Source organism: Lemur catta, chromosome 1, assembly GCF_020740605.2.
Source record: "Lemur catta isolate mLemCat1 chromosome 1, mLemCat1.pri, whole genome shotgun sequence".
Taxonomy (NCBI): domain Eukaryota; kingdom Metazoa; phylum Chordata; class Mammalia; order Primates; family Lemuridae; genus Lemur; species Lemur catta.
In genome coordinates this window covers 44,793,086-44,813,135 of record NC_059128.1, presented here as the reverse complement: position 1 = coordinate 44,813,135, position 20,050 = coordinate 44,793,086, and the positions used below count along the sequence as shown (strand labels likewise).

The 20,050-nt window shown below is 36.9% G+C and overlaps 1 protein-coding gene across 2 annotated transcripts in view; it reads right to left on the bottom strand.

The window, feature by feature from the left end:
* L2HGDH (L-2-hydroxyglutarate dehydrogenase) overlaps positions 1 to 20,050 on the bottom strand; it is a 44,845-nt gene that overhangs the window by 16,766 nt on the left and 8,029 nt on the right. The window contains exons 4-6 of one of the 2 annotated variants that reach the window (XM_045567540.1): positions 15,403 to 15,534; positions 4,471 to 4,633; positions 2,804 to 2,838 (exon numbers count right to left, since the gene is read on the bottom strand). In XM_045567540.1, the coding sequence (XP_045423496.1) occupies positions 2,804 to 2,838; positions 4,471 to 4,633; positions 15,403 to 15,534 (330 nt within the window). The remainder of the gene's footprint in view (positions 1 to 2,803; positions 2,839 to 4,470; positions 4,634 to 15,402; positions 15,535 to 20,050) is intronic. The other variant, XM_045567549.1, reaches the window with a different exon arrangement.

The following is a 20,050-nucleotide window of genomic DNA, read 5'->3' as shown; positions in this document are numbered from 1 at the left end:
AAGGCAGCACTTAGTTCTTATTGGAATGGACACTTGCTCTGGATATAAATTTGTCTTCCCTGCCCACAATGCTTCTGCCGAAACCACCGTCTACGAACTTTTATGATGCCATATTCACCCTCGTAGTATTTTATACAGAAGGATTACTTCTGATCAGTGAACTTATTTTGCAGCAAATGAAATGTAGCAATTGGCTCATGCTCATGTAATTCACGGATTTTACCATTTTCCCCATTATCCTGAAGCCACTGGGTGAAAGAAACTGGAATGGACCTTAGGAGATTCAGTAACAGCACTAGCCAGCAGGCAACACTTTGCAGGGCCGAGGCACTGTCCCCTAGGATACTCTATGTGCTCTAAATCAATGACTAATATTGTAATTTTTTTCTCCTAGAGCCAGGATTCACAGGTGTAGAAATCAAGAGGCAGAAATGGGAGTAGCCCCTTACTATTACCCTATTGATCCACTAAGTGAAATTTTTGTTTTCTATCCCTATAATTTTGGTCTCTGATGATCTAGAGGTCTCAGTTCCCAAGACAGAAATACTTCCATTAGAGAATAAGCAACTTGAAGTTGATATTGCCATGCCTGGCCACTTTGGGTTCCCCATGCCAATGAATCAGTGGGCAAAGAGGGGACTACAGTACTGAATGGGGAACTGATGCTGACTCTCAATGAAATAGAGTTGCTCCCACACAGGACTTGGGGATGACAAAGAGAATGTCTGGAATACACATTCCCTGGGGCACCTCTTAATATTACCATGTATTGTTATAAAATTTATTGGAAACTACCACAACCCAAAATAGACAGGGCTGCTAATGACACAGATACTTCAGGAACAAAGTTTGGGCTACCCCACCAAACTAGGAACCATGACCAGCTGACATACTTGCCAAAGGCAAAAGAATATGGAATGGATAGTAGAGGAACACAATTATAAATATCAGCTATGACCACATATGACTACTTACAGGAATGAGGGATGTTACAGTTATAAGTATTTCTTCCTTACTTTGAAATAAATATATTTATCTATGTATTATCCAATTCTTTCTTTATCCCCATTGTTAAAGACTGAATTGTATCCCCCTAAAATTCTTATGTTGAGGCCCTAACCCACAATGTGACTGTTTTTAGATACAGGGCCTTTAGGGAGGTGATTAGGGTTAAATGAGGTCATGTGGGTGGGGCCTAAATCAATAGGACTGGTGTCCTTATAAGAGGAAGAGACACTGAATTCACTCTCTTTCTGGGCACACACACTGAAGGGGCCATGTGAGGACACAGTGAGAAGGTGGCCACTTAGAAGCCAGACCGAGATCTCACCAGAAACCAACCCTACCAGCACCTTGATCTTGGACTTCTAGCCTCCAGAACTGTGAGAAAATAAATTTCTAATGTTTAGGTTGCCCACTTTGTGGTATTTTGTTACAGCAGCCTGAGAAGACTAATACACTTATCTCTACCATTCCCCCATTATCTAACACAGAGTTTCTGAACCTCAGTACTATTGACATTTGGAGCTGGACACTCTTTGTTTTGGGGGCCTGTTCCCCACATTAAAGAATATTTAGCAGCATCCCTGGCCTCTACCCACTAAATGCCAGTAGCACCGCCCCTCCCCTTCTCCCAGCTGTGACAAACAAAAATGTCTCCAGACATTGCTGAATGTCCCCTGCAAACAAAATCACTTCCAGCTGAGAACAATTAATCTAATATAAGACGCTTAAAGAGTGATTAACCTTATCTCAGTATTTGAGTTACACGATCTCAAAGGGAGAGTGTGACTAGCTAGAAAGCATGAATATCACTCAAAGATGGATAATGTAGACTCTGCATCTTTTTTGAACAGAGTTAGCATGTCTTCGGTTTTATGAGGGATAGTTATATCTTATTAAGTGGAAGCACAATTTTACTACTGTCTTTATTTGTAAGCTAAATATGGTTATAAGGGGTGTGTGTGGATGTCAAGTTGACAAGGGGGTTCTACAGGGGATTGTACTGTGTCAATTTGGTTAAGCTGGGAACTGTGCTTGACAGGATCCTTCTCTGCGTGGTTTCAACTTAAAGTTGACCAGAACAGGAACTGCATATGACTTGCAGGCAGAAGTAAAACGGCAGCCACTATTCTCTGAAGGGCATCCCAGTTCAGTGTTGTGACAGACAGACACCCACTGCCTGGTGAATTCCAGCTCCATATCCAGCTGTTTCCTAACTACTGATCCACCAACTCCCTTCTGAACCTCTGCTTCCTCAGATCCTTTCACAGTTGTGTAAAGCCTAATTCCTAAAATAAATCCTGTAGCATTCATTAATGACCCTGCTCCCCTGCATAAACCCTGATGATGCAGTAGATATATGGGGAATCCAATGCTTCCGTGCCATTCAATGTTTCTTGCTTTTGGACTACGTGAAGATGAAGGAGAGCAGTCCATCTCCCCCTGCACAACCTTCATACCCCCTCACCACAAAGTCTTCTAATTAGTAGAGTCAATAAGTCAATGGAAATCAGTAGGCAGAGGGATAAAATATCTATCAGTTTTACTTTAAAATTAAACACTCCAAGTACTTATAATCCTATTCTTTGCCAGCACAGTCACTTTATATAGACATTCCCAACTTGAAACCCTTCTTAGAATGAAAGCTGTTAAATTGCTCTAAAAGGATTTCTCTCAGAATTACTTTTACATTAGATATATTTCATTCAATGACTTAAAATACAGCACTGTGAGTTAACTCAACTGTTTAGGAAGGGGGAGGGGATGAAAGTAAACAACAGTTTTGCTTAAGAATCTTTACCTTTGTATTCTTTATAACAATCGGATATTTCATTCCTGAAAAAAAAAGAATTAGTAAAAGATTTATTGTTAGCAAAAGAAGGCCAACATTATCTGAACTATTATACTAGTAACAAACTTAAATTACCTTCTCTGCCATAACCATCATTGCACCCTACTTTTCATTCTGAAGCTTTTTACCGAGTAAAAAGATTAAACTACTTCATACTTGACAATATATAAAACTCTAGCATGTTTCTAGCTTGTTTTATTTTAACTCATCTAATCTATGCTTATAAACCATTTCCCACCTCAGCTCCAACATAGACAGTCCCAGTTTTTCTCTGAACTATAATCCTAAAAATCATGCTGAACAATGGATTATCATAAATCAGCATATATTTTCCCATAGGACTAAAGCTATGACATGAGAAACTTATGTCCAAGTGTTGGTTACCTGATTCCTTATAGGTTCTAGGTTGTTTAGAGAAGTAAGAGTTATCACAACACAAAAACTTATAATAAACTGACCATTTATAAAATTAGTTCCCACTCAGATACGTGGGATTTCAAAGTCTTATAGAGCAATATGTATAGCAAATGAAGAATATAATCTACCTGTAACGTACATTTGATTTATTATGCTACCTACCTATAACAAACTTGATTATTTAAAAATTTTGCTTATTATCTTAAAATTCAGAAGGACACTGGGAATGATTCAGATGGCCTAGATGTCCTTAAAAACTTATCAAGGAAGAAAGAACAGAGCACTACTTCTTTTCTCCTTCAAATTTCCCAATAGCAAATAGAAGGCTTACAAATCTTTCATTCAGTTAAAAAAAAATTGATGTCTTCAGAGCAAAACAAAACAAACTCTAAGTGTAGTCTTAAATGTGGAGGGGAAGGTAGTTCAGAATGGCTGAGCCATTTTATGACCTTGGGCTATCATTCTGAAATTCAGTGTATATAAGAATCATTAAAGACTTATTTCAAGACAATTTGATTCAGTAAATCTGGGTGATGCTACAATCTGCATTTTTAACAAGCATTGCCAAGGGATTCTGATTCTAACCTACAGGGTAGGAAAGTGTTTGGGGGCTAATTTTCCATAAACAGCCTTGCTAGATTTTAGTACCAGTCAGAAGTGTCTGATCAGTGCCTAGTTCTACTGCACAAGACCTTCTAGAGTCCCGGTTCTCCCACGTTCAGTCTCACCCTTGTCCCTTCTGTACCTACCTCTGGTTCTGTACCCTACTCTAGCCTCTCTCCCAGTGGCCCTCCCACCAACACTACCCCAGACAAAAACAATCCCAAGTTTTTTTTAACAAGTCAATACAAGTACAGTCATCCCTCAGTATCCATGGAGGATTGGTTCTAAGAACTCCAAGGATACCCAAATCCACAGATGCTCAAGTCCCTTATATAAAATGGCATAGTGTTTGCATATAATCTATGCACATTCTCCATATACTTTAAATCATCTCTAGATTACTTATAATGTAAATGCTATGTAAACAGCTGTTATACTGTATTTCTTAAATTTGTATTATTTATTGTTGTACTATTATTTTTATTGTGATTTTTTCTGAATATTTTCAATGCTGGGATGGTTGCATCCACAGATGTGGAACCAATAGATACAGAGAGGGCTGACTGTATTCAATAGAGAAAACAACGATGGCTTACCATCTTTACTGCTAGAAGGGCTTTCTTTAGCCATTTCAATATCTTTTACTTCAAAACTGGTCAAGACAGAGCCACCTGCTTCTTGGAAATCCTGGGCAAATGACAAAGCCACCTGCCGATAGTCCACAATGCCAGTGTATGGACAATCAATAGCCATTAGACCCTGGGACAGAATTATGAAAAAATATACAACATACATATATAATGTGTCTAACAGATAAAAAACATTAAAAAACAGATAAATAAGAAAATCTCTATAATCAGGAAACAATTTTCTCCCTTAGAGGAGTTAGTTTGCCAGGTTCTCCTAGCTGCTACTCCATTTATTTATCCCTCAACATATCTCATTCATATCTGACTCTGAGTCAGATTCTATATCAAACAAGTATGTTTTAAATATGCTCTACTGAGATTTTCCCAGTAGTATATCACATGTCACGCACATTCAGTGAGAACTCAGAGTTGTTCTAGCTATTCACAATGTTTGCAGAGCATTGTTTTGATTTGCTGCAGACCTTATACCTTATATTCAAGACTACAAATATGGAATGGAGATTTCAATGTGGTTAACTCAAACTTTTTCTTCAGATAATACAAGAAATTAACAGCCTAGTTTGTTTTTGTTTGTTTATTTGTTTGTTTCTATTTTTGTCCTTCAAGACAAGTCCAAACTCTGTAGATGAATGAACCATAACCTAAGCTTATTTTATTTTTTGGAATGAATGTTGAAAATGCCATTGGCCTTTTCTAATTCTGAAGAAAAGGATAAGAGTAGAATTTCACACACTAAATATGGACTACATTTTGGTGATCCTTGTCAATAGCACCACTTTCTGTTTCCTTATTGTATATATGAGTATATCAGTTCTCCCAATCAACTTCCCCTAAGAGGGTAGCCTGGTTTCTAGGATAACTAATATCCAGAAGCTGAATGCAACTAGTAAATCCTGCCGTCCTATTGTTTGGCCAGCACAGCAGTGTTGTTGTAGTTTTAAAATATTATCTGATATAATATCATTTTAAATATCTCACTCTTGTATTCACCATCCCACCCTCACCCCAACACATTTACCTCCTTGGCCCTTAAAAGCTTTTGACTTTGCCATCCAACCCTGGCCAATGCTTTCAAAGGGCCAGATCATGTTAAGGGTAAAGACTCACAAAATATCCAACGATCTCTTTTCACAAACTGAAAGCAACATTTGGAACCCTTCAATGTTTTCCTGTCAGTCTTGTTTCCAGAATATGAGAGTATTTACCAAGTATAGGAAATTATTCCATTTTGATACAATTGATGCACATAAGACTTTACATTAGACCTAGTCACTGCCCAACAATCCCTAAATTTACAGGTTAATAACTATAACTCAGCTTCAACCTATAAATAGTATTCTGGGCACAATAACTTTGACAGCTAATTTAGGATAATACCAAGAGTTTAGTCCACAAAATTTTCCTTACCTAGCATAAAACTATGTGACAAGTATGATAGATAACAAGAGGGTAAAAATGTGCTGTAAAAGTGCTTCGTTCTGGATCAATAGTTTTTTGGTATACCAAATATCTTCCTTATTCATATTTTACTATTACGCAGCACAATGCATGACACATACAAGGCACTCAAATATTTAAGCAAAGGAATGAAATTTTCAGGGCTGCCTTTAAACATACACTATTTCTCCCACTCCGGACCTTCTCTAAAGGGTTTCCGTTTTCTTTCTCTTTCTAGTCTTGGCTTTGCCCCTCCCCATGAGATGCTGGTGTGGCCCACATGTATGTGTGTACTGGGGAAAGGTGGAGAGAGTCACCACTGCCCAGCAATCCAATGCCCTGGCCCAGGACTAGCTGCAGCGCCAGGGCAGAGGCGGCCCAGTCAGGATGGCACTGGTAGACAGACTGGCTGTGTCTGTTAACCAGGAGGCTGGTTATACACTGTCCAGGCCAGCAGGTCAGAGAGCTTGAAATCTGAAGCCATGGCAGGTCAGGTGGCTAGAAAAGAACCAGGCAAGCAGGACAGGAAAAGCTGGGAGTAGAACTCAGTCAGGAGACAGAGGAACAGATGAACATGTGGTTGGCCAATTGTGTTAAAGGCAAGGCAGAAAGATCAGCAGCTGGAGAGGGAGCTACCAGAGTTACTCTCCAAAGTCAAAGTTTACAGAGGCAGTTTAAAATTTTCCAAGAGCCTCTGCCTGGTGATGCTTAGTTTTCTTCTTAAAGGGACCTGCTCCAAAAAGCCCTTTAGAGTTGCCCTGATAAACAACTTATTTCCAGAGGGCCTGGCAGAAACAGAAGAGATCTCGTACCATGGAAATTTTCCCCACTATTTCTGGCAGTGGTGGTGAAGTTGGGGGATAAGGGAGGAATTTACTCAAGCAACTTTTATTAAATAATCAGACTATATTTTCCACTACATATTGTCACCCCTAAATACATGTAAACACTAATGATTACATTTTGGCATTACATAAAGCATATCATTTCTATGGAGGCCTCAAAGAGAAGTAGGATACGCACCTTTTTTTTTTTTTTTTTTGAGACAGAGTCTCACTTTTGTTGCCCGGGCTAGAGTGAGTGCCGTGGCGTCAGCCTAGCTCACAGCAACCTCAAACTCCTGGGCTTAAGCGATCCTCCCGCCTCGCCTCCCAGAGTGCTAGGATTACAGGCGTGAGCCACCGCGCCCGGCCGATACGCACCTTTTGTAAGTTATTCAACTCATTCATCTTTCAAGGTGGGAGGTCATCTCTGAGAAGGTTTTCTTAAACCCTTGGACTAAGCTAAAAGCATGCCCTTACACTGGTACAAGACAGAGAACCTACCAGCTCTATCAGAATACTTATCACTATATTAAAATGATATTTTCTTCTACACTATATATAACTCCTTTCAAGATGACAGCCATGTTTTTTTTTTTGTTTGTTTGTTTGTTTGTTTTGAGACAGAGTCTCACTCTGTTGCCCGGGCTAGAGTGCCGTGGCATCAGCCTAGCTCACAGCAACCTCAAACTCCTGAGCTCAAGCAATCCTCCTGCCTCAGCCTCCCGAGTAGCTGGGACTACAGGCACGCACCACCATGCCCAGCTAATTTTTTCTATATATTTTTAGTTGTCCGGTTAATTTCTTTATATTTTTAGTAGAGATGGGGGTCTCGCTCTTGCTCAGGCTGGTCTCGAACTCCTGACCTTGAGCGATCCTCCCTCCTCGGCCTCCCAGAGTGCTAGGATTACAGGCGTGAGCCACTGCGCCTGGCCGACAGCCATGTCTTATTCATCTTCACATCAGCAGTGCCTATCATAGTGTTTGGCACATGACAAACAAGAAAATTTTGGTTTAACCAAATAGAAAAAAATACCAGTTCCAAGTCAGATCTTGGGCTGGGGAACTCTTCAGGAGCTCTGTGACCCCAGAAAAGTAGCAACCAGTTTCTCTGTTTATAAGACACAAAAATACACATATATAATTTTATTACCTATGCACACATATCTACCTCATTCCAAGGTGCAGAGAACAGTATCCACACTCATCCTTAAACTTTGTAACATGTAAAAAATTTTGTTTTGCTTTTTCAATAAAGTGTGATATAAAGAATCATGGGTTCCTGTTGCTATTTTTTCTGTCTTTAAATCCTTCACAAGGATACACAACAGATAACAATCAGATGAAATCTCCCAAATTCCCCAAATTTCAGTACCACCGGGAAACCAGAATTCTGTTTTTCAAACTCTACAATCAAATCATTTTTACCTCATGACCAAATCTACAGAGGGGTCAGCAGCTCAGGTATAATTTTTTTTGTTTCTTCTTAATACCAATCTTAAAGTTTGAAAGAGCTTTTTATTAGCAAATAAAAATAGCAACATGTTAAAAGTTGGCATGCCGGCTGGGCGAGGTGGCTCATGCAGGTAATCCTAGCACTGTGGGAGGCTGAGGCGGGTGGTTCGTTTGAGCTCAGGAGTTCGAGACCAGCCTGAGCAAGAGCGAGACCCCGTCTCTACTAAAAATAGAAAGAAATTAGCCAAACAACTAAAATATATACAAAAAATTAGCCCGGCATGGTGGTGCATGCCTGTAGTCCCAGCTACTTGGGAGGCTGAGGCAGAAGGATCACCTGAACCCAGGAGTTTGAGGTTGCTGTGAGCTAGGCTGACACCATGGCACTCTAGCCCGGGCAACAGAGTGAGACTCTGTCTCAAGAAAAAAAAAAAAAAAAAAAAAAGGTGGCATGCCTTTTTGAAAGAAATTATCAAATATTTCATTCTCAAAGGTCATATTTGCTAAAAACATGTCAGTGAGATTCTTTTTATAAATTCAAATTTGAAAAAAATTTTCCTTTTTATTATTATTTTTTAAATCTTTAGAACGTATGAACCTTTTATTTTTAGTTGACATGTAATAACTGTATGTATTTATGGAATACAGAGTGATTTTTTAATGCATATATACAATGTGTAATGATCAAATCAGGGTAGGCCAGGCCCGGTGGCTCACGCCTGTAATCCTAGCATTCTGGGAGGCGAGGCGGGAGGATCGCTCAAGGTCAGGAGTTCAAGACCAGCGTGAGTAAGAGTGAAATCCCGTCTCCACTAAAAATAGAAAGAAATTATATGGACAACTAAAAAAAAAATATATATATATATATATATATAAAAAATTATCCGGGCATGGTGGCACATGCCTGTAGTCCCAGCTACTCGGGAGGCTGAGGCAGGAGGATTGCTTTAACCCAGGAGTTTGAGGTTGCTGTGAGCTAGGCTGACGCCACGGCACTCTAGCCCGGGCTACAGAGCCAGACTCTGTCTCAAAAAAAAAAAAAAAAAACTAAATCAGGGCAACTAGCATATCCATCACCTCAAACATTTATCATGTTTTGTGCCATGAAAATTCAAAATCCTGTCTTCTAATTTTGTAAAACTATATGTCAGTGAGATTCTGACATCTTAGTCTCACAGCCATATTCCATCAAAATCACATAAAGCTATGAAACAGCAATTGGTTTAGTATACTTTCAGGAAGCACATGTCAAATAAAGTTTATAGGAGGACACTGTTTTGGACTGAGCTCCTGCACTAGGCCCAACAGACCAAACCAAAATGGAGTCACTCAGGCTAAAAATTCCCTATCACCAGACCAAAACCAAGCTGCTTATCTGACATTCCAAGAAATCAGGAAAGAGAGATAGCCAAATCCCCAAATAGGTCAGTTTTAGCCAGCATGATAAGGAAGTCCTCTCTGTTTTAACCCTATAAGGAAATTAACTTTGAAACAACCAATCATCCTCTTTTTGTTCCCTGGTTCTGCTTTCTTCAGTTCTTTTCTGCAAAGCCAAACTCTTCTGCTCAGCTCACTCCCAATAGGGAGTGCCTTTTCTAAATCTTGGGATGAGATGCTCCCTTGGCTCATGAATCACTAATAAAAAGCCAATTAGATCTTTCATCTAAATTTGTTATAATTTTGTCTTTTAACACATTCAATAGTTTTGTAAAGCATTGTATAGATAAGGAATAGGAAGTGAGTTTAATCTCATTTTTAATAGACTATTTTTTAGAGCAGTTTTAAGTTCACAGCAAAATTGAGCACAAGGTATAGAGATTTCCTGTATACTCCCTGCCCCAACATACATATAATCCCCTAATCTCTTAATTTTAATATTAGTATTTTTTTTCCTTGAAGCATGACATCAGTCTAAATAGTAAACTCTTATATGAGTTATTCACAATCCTGGATTTACAATATGCTAGGATCTCTCTCCATTGTTAGACCAGGCAGTGTGGCTCATGCCTGTAATCCTAGCATTCTGGGAGGCTGAGGCAGAAGGATGGTTTGAGGTCAGGAGTTCAAGACCAGCCTGAGCAAGAGCAAGACCCCATCTCTACTAAAAACAGAAAAAATTAGCTGGGGTTGGTAGTATGTGCGCCTTAGTCCCAGCTGCTCAGAATGAGGCAGGAGGGTCACTTGAGCCCAGGAGTTTGAGGCTGCAGTGAGCTATGATGACACCACTGCACTCTAGCCTGCGTGACAAAGCAAAATCCTGCCTCAAAAAGAAAAGAAAAGAAAAGAAAAGAAAAGAAAAGAAAAGAAAAGAAAAGAAAAGAAAAGAAAAGAAAAGAAAAGAAAAGAAAAGAAAAGAAGTAAAGCATCAGGAAAGGGGCAAATATAAACCTGAGAGAAAGAACACACATAAGTAAATTTCTTTGATTATCTTAACAGATATCTTTGAAAAAGTCCAAATGTTTCAAACAAAACCAATTTAATTTACTAGAATTGTTTAAATAAACATATAATAACATCTACCATTTCTTGAGAGATTAACATATGCTGAATACCTTACACATATTATTTCATTAAATTCTCAGAACCTCCATTTTACAAAAGAGAAGTTAAAGGCTTAGAAAAATTATAACCCATCAAGTCTACAGCCATTAAAGCAGATGTGAGAGTTGAATTTATGTCTGCATGACTTCTCAGCAGCTGCATGATATTGCTCATCTTATGTTAGATCCAAGTTAATAAAAAAATAGAGAGGATATAGTAAGATAAAATAAAGGATAATATGGCAAAACTCCCTGAAGTCTGAGAATTACTGACCTATGATGTACAAGAGATATCAGTTAGAAATCAGATAATCCAAAAATAACTATAAATGGCTTTGGCTCTCCTCTCCCCTAGTCCAGTTCCATCCTATGAACCAGAACTTGATTAACTTTCCTAAATTAGGATATTTCATACATCACTGTTCTGCTCAAATCCTTCAGTGGTTTCCTACTATTTAGATCGGGTAGGTAAACTTTTCTATAAAGGCCAGACAATAAATATTTTTGACTATGTGGGCTTATGATCTCTGTTGCAACTACTTGACTAGGCTGTCTGGCACAAAAGCAGCCACAGATAATACATAAATGAACATATGTGGCTGCATTCCAATAAAACTTTATTTATGGACACTAAAATTTCAATTTCATAAAATTTTCATCTGCCACAAATTATTATTCTTCTTTTAATTTTTTTTAGCCATTTAACAATGTAAAAACCATTCTTATAGTTCACAGGCTATATAAAAACAGGTGGCAGGCTGGATTTGGTCCACAGTCTATAGTTTGCTCCTTGACTTAGACCATTTAGTATTTGCTCAGAGCTTGAAAGAAGTAGGCAGCCGACAGAAGAAAGCAGCCAAAATGAGAAAGTCAACGAAATGTGTCCTTTTTTAAAAAAAATTAGTCATTAATTCACCATCTCAGGGACATAAGAAATATGTGGGGAGAGGAAATGGGAGTAAGAGGAGCCAGTGTATCACACAAGCAAAACACTGATTATCCTGACTGAGTCTCAGGGAAGGAATAGGTGGTTTGCTGGAGCTAAAGATACTAAGTAAGACCTTCTTTGAATGAAAAACTTATTCAACCCTATTTAAATTCCTAAGTACTACCAGCCTCTTAGGAGCTTTACACAAATTAAGAAAATCTTACATATTTTGACCCAATTTGAACTTTACAACTAGAGATAACTTAAAGAAAAAAAATATATTGCTATCTTATCCTTTTGCAGAAAGGATTTGAAGTATTAACAGCTTATAAAAATAAACAAACAGGCTAGTTATCTCAATTGACTGTTCATAGTCATTTATAGATCAAACTCCTTGTTCTACTCTTTCCCCCCTTTTCACTACTACACTTGAGTAGTCTTAAAAACAAACAAAAACACATACAAAACCATATAAACTAACATCAAACATCGAGTCAGCCAAATATACGAATTAGAAAGGAAGAAATAAAATAATTATTATTTGCAGACAACATGACTATGCATATAGAAAATCCAAAAGAAATTTATTAATATAAACGAACTATCAGAATCAGTAAGTGAGTTTAACTAGAAAGCTGGACACAAGGTCAAAAGTCAATTATATTTCCATATACCTGCAACAAACAAATAGAAAATGAACTTTAGATAACAATACTATCTACGAGAGTATCAGAAAACATCAAATACCTAGAAATAAATCTAAGAGACATGCAAGACCTCTAAATTGAAAATTATCATACCTTATGTAATAAATTAAAGAAAATCCAGATAAAAGAAAGGATATATCATGTTTATAGATTGGAAGACTTAATATTATAAAGATATAAATTGTCTCCAAACAGACCTTCAGATCCAGTGCAATCTCAGTCAAAATCACAACAGGTTATCTTGTGAAGTTTAGCAAATTAATTCTAAAATTTATATGGAAATACAAAGATCCAAGAATAGCCAGGACAATGTTGAAGAACAAAACTGGAGGATTTACTCTACCAGATGTCTAGACCTACTAAAAAGCTACTGCAATTAAGACGTTATGGTAGTAGCATAAAAAGAGACAAAGAAACAGAACAGAGTCCACACTCTAGACACACCCATATATAGTCACCTGATATCACAAAGGTAATACTGCAGCCCAATGGGAAAATAATGGTTCTTTTGATAAGTGGTGCTGGGTCAGTTGGATATCCATATGGGAGAAAAAAATGTACCTTGACCCCTACCTCATACCATAAACAAAAATCAATTCCAAATGAATTGCAGAGCTAACTGTGAAAGGTAAAACAATAAAACTTTTAGGAAAACACATAGAATGTCTTCTAGACTTTGGGATAGGCAAAGACTTCTCAACACAGAAAGCACTAAGCACAATGCATAAACTGATAAATTGATTACATTAAGAACCTCCGTTCATCTAAAGATGATATTAAGAAAGTGAAATATTAGGAACATTAGAGTGATAGAAGATACTTATGATATATATATATAATGTATATATGTATGCATATATAAACACAAAAGACTCATATATAAAAGACACAGATTATAATAAACTTTTAAAATTAATAAGAATTGATAATTATAAGACAGTGAACCCAGTAGTAAAATGGGAAAAAGAAAATATATAAATGGCCAATAAACATATAAAATGAAAACAACAAATAATATCAAGTGTTGGTGAGGATATAGAGCAACTGGAACTCTCATACACCGCTAATGAGAGTATAAATTGCAACACTTTGGAAAACTCTTTGGCGATAACTGCCAAAGCTAAACATTTGTATAAATTGCAACCTAGCAACTTCCCTCCTAAGTATACACTCAGTAGAAATGTGTACATGTGTTCATCAAAATATATGTGCTAAAATGTTCATAGCAGCACTGTTTGGAATAGTCCCAAATTGGAAACTATCCAAATGCCCATCAACAGTAGAATAAATCATGCTATATTCATATAAGGGAATATCATACACAACAAAAAACAAACTACAACTATAGGCAACAATTTAAATCAATTTCATAAACAATACTGAACATAACAGTACTGTAGAAGCCCATATGCAAAAGAGTACATACCACCTGATTCCACTTATAGAAAATTCAATAACCCATAACGTAAGAAGTCAGGATAGTGGTTAACCTTCAGGAAAAGGTACTAATAGAGGGCATGAAGGAAGTACTGGGAGGCTAGTAATGTTCTGTTTGTTGACCTGGGTGCTGGTCACTTTGTAAAAATTTATTAGGTTATGTATCTATGATTTCTGCTGTACATTATGGTTCCAAGAAATCAGGAAAGATAGAAAATAAGTGTGGAAAGATAGATAAAGAAGGAAGTTAGTATACAAAAATAAAAATTTATGTTTAAGATATCTGGCAAGAGTGGGGTACAAATGTGTCCTTGAGTTTCCTTGCAGCCAAGGCAAACATTTAACGGCAATCTGTTAAATGATTCAGTGTCCATTAGATAAAAACAAGCTAATTGTGCTTAGGAAGAACAAAATTATTCTCAGAACTAAGATCTGAGAGAAATTTCTCCTGAGGGTTCTCAGAACAAGATGTTGTGTAACACAGTGACACAACATATGTTCTCAACCACATCCTTGCAAGTAGAGGCCACAGTGATTGATACAATGACCTTCTCCATAGGCTGATGTCATAAAACCAAAGCACAATTCAAAGAGAGTAATTGGAGTCAAGGAGTAGAATGGGGAAGACAAAACACTGTAGTGTAGTTGTGCCACTGTGAATATTTGGAGAGATGTAGAGGAACAACTGGTCTACATATCTTTCAGGCTATTTCCCATAGTGCTTCTCTAAACCAAGATTTTGATAGGCATTGCCTGGTAGTGAGTTCAAAGTCATACTCTCTAAGACAGTCTAGCTATTGTATATTGTCAATAAACCAGTGGAGGAGAGCAAACAGGAGATACAGCCATTCACTGGAACAGTCAGTGGAACTGGGGGGTTGGGCTGACAGTCTCTGAAAAGGCTATCAGTAAAAGTTATTTCATGTACCTACTTCTTCCTTTCTTCATGACTTTATTTTCGTCCTCCACCAAGAGGAATAATATGCAGAATAACTATTATATTACTATTCATGTCTCTTTCATGAATAAAGATCTGTTTTTTCCCTATAGCATGTTTTAAGCAAGATACTCTACAACCCACCCTTCATACTCATGCCAGGCTTATCTTCCTAAAATATAGATCAGACACTGCAGCTACCCTCCTCGACAATTTTCAGTGGCTCTCCATAGCCTATTGGCTAAACTTCAAAATTATTAGCATGAATGCCTAACCTTGCCTTTCCAGTCTCATCTCTCACTACACACCACATGTTCCCAACCACCCCTCACTGCTCAGTGTTTTCTAAACATGCCATATGGTCTCAGACCTTCTCTTGCCTTTATTTATGTTGGTCAGACCTGGTATTTTCTCACAGGGAAAGAAGAAATCAGGTGTTCAGAGTTTTCAGCAGTGCCCCCTGTGTCTGTCACTTCACTACTGTGGCAGGATCATCTAACCGATTATATATGATTCCTGCCTCCTATGAATCCACCCTCAGCCTCCACGCCATAGGACTGAGCCCTAAATGAAAACATCCCTTTGAACATGTGCATGAAACTGGTGAATCACTTACCCGACAATATGGCTCTTTCTTTTTTATATCTTCCTGCTGGATCAGCTTCAGGCCCTGGACACCATTCTGTAGGCCTCTCTCATATAAGGCCTGAAGTCTGGGAATTTCTTCTTGATCAACAGCTACTATAAGCTTCAGAAAATAAAAATGATAAAGCACATGGATAGTTACACATATCATCAGCTATGAAAGATAAGTCAATGGAAAAGCATAAATTATCGTATAACTCAAACAGGGTTGATTTAGAAACAGATTTTTTTCTTCATGTATCATCTACTTCTCCCTTTCTTCATAACTTTATTTTCTTCCTCCACCAAGAAAAGTCGTCTTTAGAAAATGGCATTAAAACAAATTTTCCCTGAAGGTGAAACATAGCCTCAATTGCTACTTGTTATTACAGTCTCTGCATGTACCTTGGCCAAATACAACTCTTATCACTAACACTCCTTCAATTCCAGAGGGAAGAGAAGCACAGGTTGCTCAGTCTTTACATTTCTTTTTTCCAAAAGAGAATGGCCTTATTTCTATGAGAAAATATGAAGTATCAGTACATCAAAATGACACCTGGTATTCAGTGTAATGGAATATTACTGACAAAACTATCCCTTTTATTTCCTGGAATAAATTTCAGACTATTTACTAATGCATTCTATTGCAGAGAGAAAGAAACCACTAAATTCATCAACTTCACTCATGATTCTTTTTCTGTTATTTCTGGGCAAAGTATCTGTTTGAAGCAGAGTTTCTTCCTTACTTAATAGTCACCAGCAAAGGAAAACAGGTGCATTAGAATTCACAAATCATTATTTTAGACCAAGGAGTCAACAGAATTTCATGAGGTAATACTTTTAATCAAGGTGCAAAGGCTATTTAAATTAATAAATAATTAATCTTAAAAACAAATGAAATCAAAGGACACATTCAAGAAAATAAAAAGACAACCCACAGAATGGGAAAAATATTTGTAAATCATACAGCTGGTAAAGGTCTAGTATCCAGAATATATCAATAACTCTTACAATTCAAAAATAAAATCTATAAATATAGTTTTATATTTTGCTTCTTCTACTTAACATTATGTCAGGACCATTTTACTATACTACCAAAAAATTTTTCTCATAGCATCTTCGATGGTGACCATGAGCTTTTATTCTTAAAAATAACATGAAGAAGGTTAGCCATGTGCAGTGACAGACATCTCTAGTCTTAGCTACTTAGGAGGCTGAGGCAGGAGGATTGCTTGAGCCCAGAAGTCTGAGGCTGCAGTAAGCTATAATAATGCCACTGCACTCCAGCCTTGGCAATAGAGAGAGACTCTGTCTCTAAAGAAAAAACTATATATATATATATGCAAAGAAGGACATCACTACCAACTTTATAGAAGTAAAAAGGCCTATAAAGAAATACTATGAACAACTATGTGCCAACAAATTAGAAAATCTGGATGAGATAGATAAATTCTTAGAAAGATACAAACTTCTGAAACTGATTCAAGAAGAAAGAGAAAATGTGAATAGATCTATGACATGTAAAGAGATTGAAAACTCCACAAAGAAAAGCTCAGGCCCAAGGGTTTTACTCATGAATGCTACCAAATGTTTTTTTAAAAAATTAATACCAATTCTTCATAAACTTTTCCAAAAAAACAAGACAAAGAAACACTTCCAAACTAATTCTGTGAGACCAATATTAGCTTGATACCAAAACCAGACATCACAAGAAATTACAGATCAATATCCCTTATAAATATTGATGCAAAAACCCTGAACAAAATACTAATAAACTGAATGCGGCAACATAAAAAAAGATTATGTACCATGACCAAGTGGGATTTATCCTAGGAATGCAAGATCAATTTAACATCGAAGTCAATTAATATAATAGACTATAGTAATAGAATAAAGGACAAAAACCACATGATACCTCAATAGAGGCAGAAAAAGTATCTGAGAAAATCCAACACTTTCATAATAAAAACACTCTACAAACTAGTAATAGAAAGGAACTTTCTCGGCCGGGCGCGGTGGCTCACGCCTGTAATCCTAGCTCTGGGAGGCCGAGGCGGGTGGATCGCTCAAGGTCAGGAGTTCGAGACCAGCCTGAGCAAGAGTGAGACCCCGTCTCTACTAAAAATAGAAAGAAATTATCTGGCCAACTAAAAATATATATACAAAAAAATTAGCCGGGCATGGTGGCTCATGCCTGTAGTCCCAGCTACTCGGGAGGCTGAGGCAGTAGGATCGCTTAAGCCCAGGAGTCTGAGGTTGCTGTGAGCTAGGCTGACGCCACGGCACTCACTCTAGCCCGGGCAACAAAGTGAGACTCTGTCTCAAAAAAAAAAAAAAAAAAAGGAACTTTCTCAACCTGATAAAGGGAATCTACAAAAAACCCACATCTAATATCATACTTAAGGGTAAAAGATTGAATGCTTTCTCCATTAGATCAAGAACAACATAAGAATGTCCACTTTTACTACTTCTATTCAACACTGTATTGGAAGTTCCACCTACAGAAATTAGGCAAGCAAAATGAATAAATAAAAGGCATCCAAATTGGAAAAGAAGTAAAACTAATTTATTTGCAGATGACATGATCCTGCATATAGAAAAGCCTAAGGAATTCACACACATAGAACTAATAGATGAGTTCAGCAAGGTTGCAGGATAAAAAAGTCAGTATACAAAAATCAATCATATTCTATACATTAGCAATGAATAATTAAAAACAAAATTAAGAAAACAATTCCTCTCATAAAAGCATCACAAAAAATAAAATACTGAGAAATAAATCTAACAAAAGAAGTACAAGACTAACCAGGCATGGTGGCTCATGCCTGTCATTCCAGCTACTAGGGAGGCTGAGATGGGAGCATCACTTGAGGCCAGGAGTTCGAGACTAGCCTGGGCTAAATAGAGAAGACCTCATCTCTAAAAACAAACAAAAAAAAAGTAACTGAAAGCTACAAAACATTGTTGAAAGAAATGAAAGAAAATCTAAATAAATGAAAATAAATCCTATCTTCCTGGACTGCAAAATTTAATATTGTTAAGATATCAACAGTCCCCAAATTGATCTATAGATTCAACATAATTGCTATTAAAAACTCCAGCTGCCTTTTTGGAGAAATTAGCGAGTTGCCCCCAAAATTCATTTGGAAATGGTAGGGTCCCAGAATAATCAAAAAAATCTTGAGAAAGAAGAACAAAGTTTAATCTGTCATGGGATTAGGGGGGAAAAAAAGCTAAGAGAAAAACAAAATTAGAGGACTCACACTTTCTGTATTGGCATAAGGATAGACATATACATCAATGGAACAGAATTGAGAATTCATAAATATTTATGCTTACCTGATTTTTTATAAGAGTTCCAAAACAATTAATGTAGAAAGAATAGTCTTTCCAACAAATGATGCTGAGACAACTAGATATCCACATGCAAAAGAATGAAGATGGACCCCTTCCTTACAATATACATCAAAATTAATTAAAAAGTGATCATAGATCTAAATGTATTATAAGAAGTAAGGCTATAAAACTTTTAGAAGAAAACATAGGAGAAAATTCTTGCAATCCAGTGTCAGGCAATGGTTTCTTAGATATGATACTAAAAGCACAAGCAACAAAAGACAAAAGATACATTGGATTTCATCAAAATTAAAAACTTTAGTGCTTCAAAGGACTCCATCAAGAAAGTAAAAAAGAAAACCTACAGAATGGCATAAAATATTTTAAATCACATACCTGTTATACGGTATCCAGAATATATAAAGAACACACACAACTTAACAATAAGACAAATAACCCAATATTAAAATCGGTAAAAGATTTGAATAGCCAGTTTCCCAAAGAAACTACATGAATGGCCAGCCAATAAACACATGAAAAGATGCTCAACATAGATCCAGCAATCCCACTACTGGGTATATATCCAAAGAAAATATAATCAGTATGTTAAGGAGATATGTGAATCCCATGTTTACTGCAGCATTATTTACAATAGCCAAGTGTCCACCAATGGATGAATGGATAAAGAAAATACGGCAAATATACACAATAGAATACTATTAAGCCTTTAAAAAGAAGAAAATCCTGTCATTTGCAACAACATGGATGAACCTGGAGTACATTATATTAAAGGAAATAAGCCAGGTACAGAAAGATAAATACCACACGATCTCATTTACGTGTGGAATCTAAAACAGTTGAACACATAGAAGTAGAATACAACAGTGGTTACCAGGAGCTGGGGGTAGGGGTAGCAGTGAGGAGACAGTCAAAGGATACAAAATTTCAGTTAAATAGGAAGGATAAGTTCAGGAATCTATTGCACAAAATGGTGACTATAGTTAATAACAATGTATTGTATTCTTGAAGATTGCTAAGAGAGTAAATTTTAAGTGTTCTTATCATTAAAATAAAGTTAAGTACATGAGGTAATGCATGCTGGTTAGCTAGATTTTTAATCACTAGGGAAATGTAAATCAAAACTGCAACGAGGTATCACTTCATATGGATACACTAAGACAGCTAAAATAAAAAAGACAATAATAGGTATTAGCAAGGCTATGCAGAAATCAGAATCCTCATAATTACTATTATTAAATAGTGCAGAACTCTGGAAAACAGTTTGGTAGTTCCTCAAAACATTA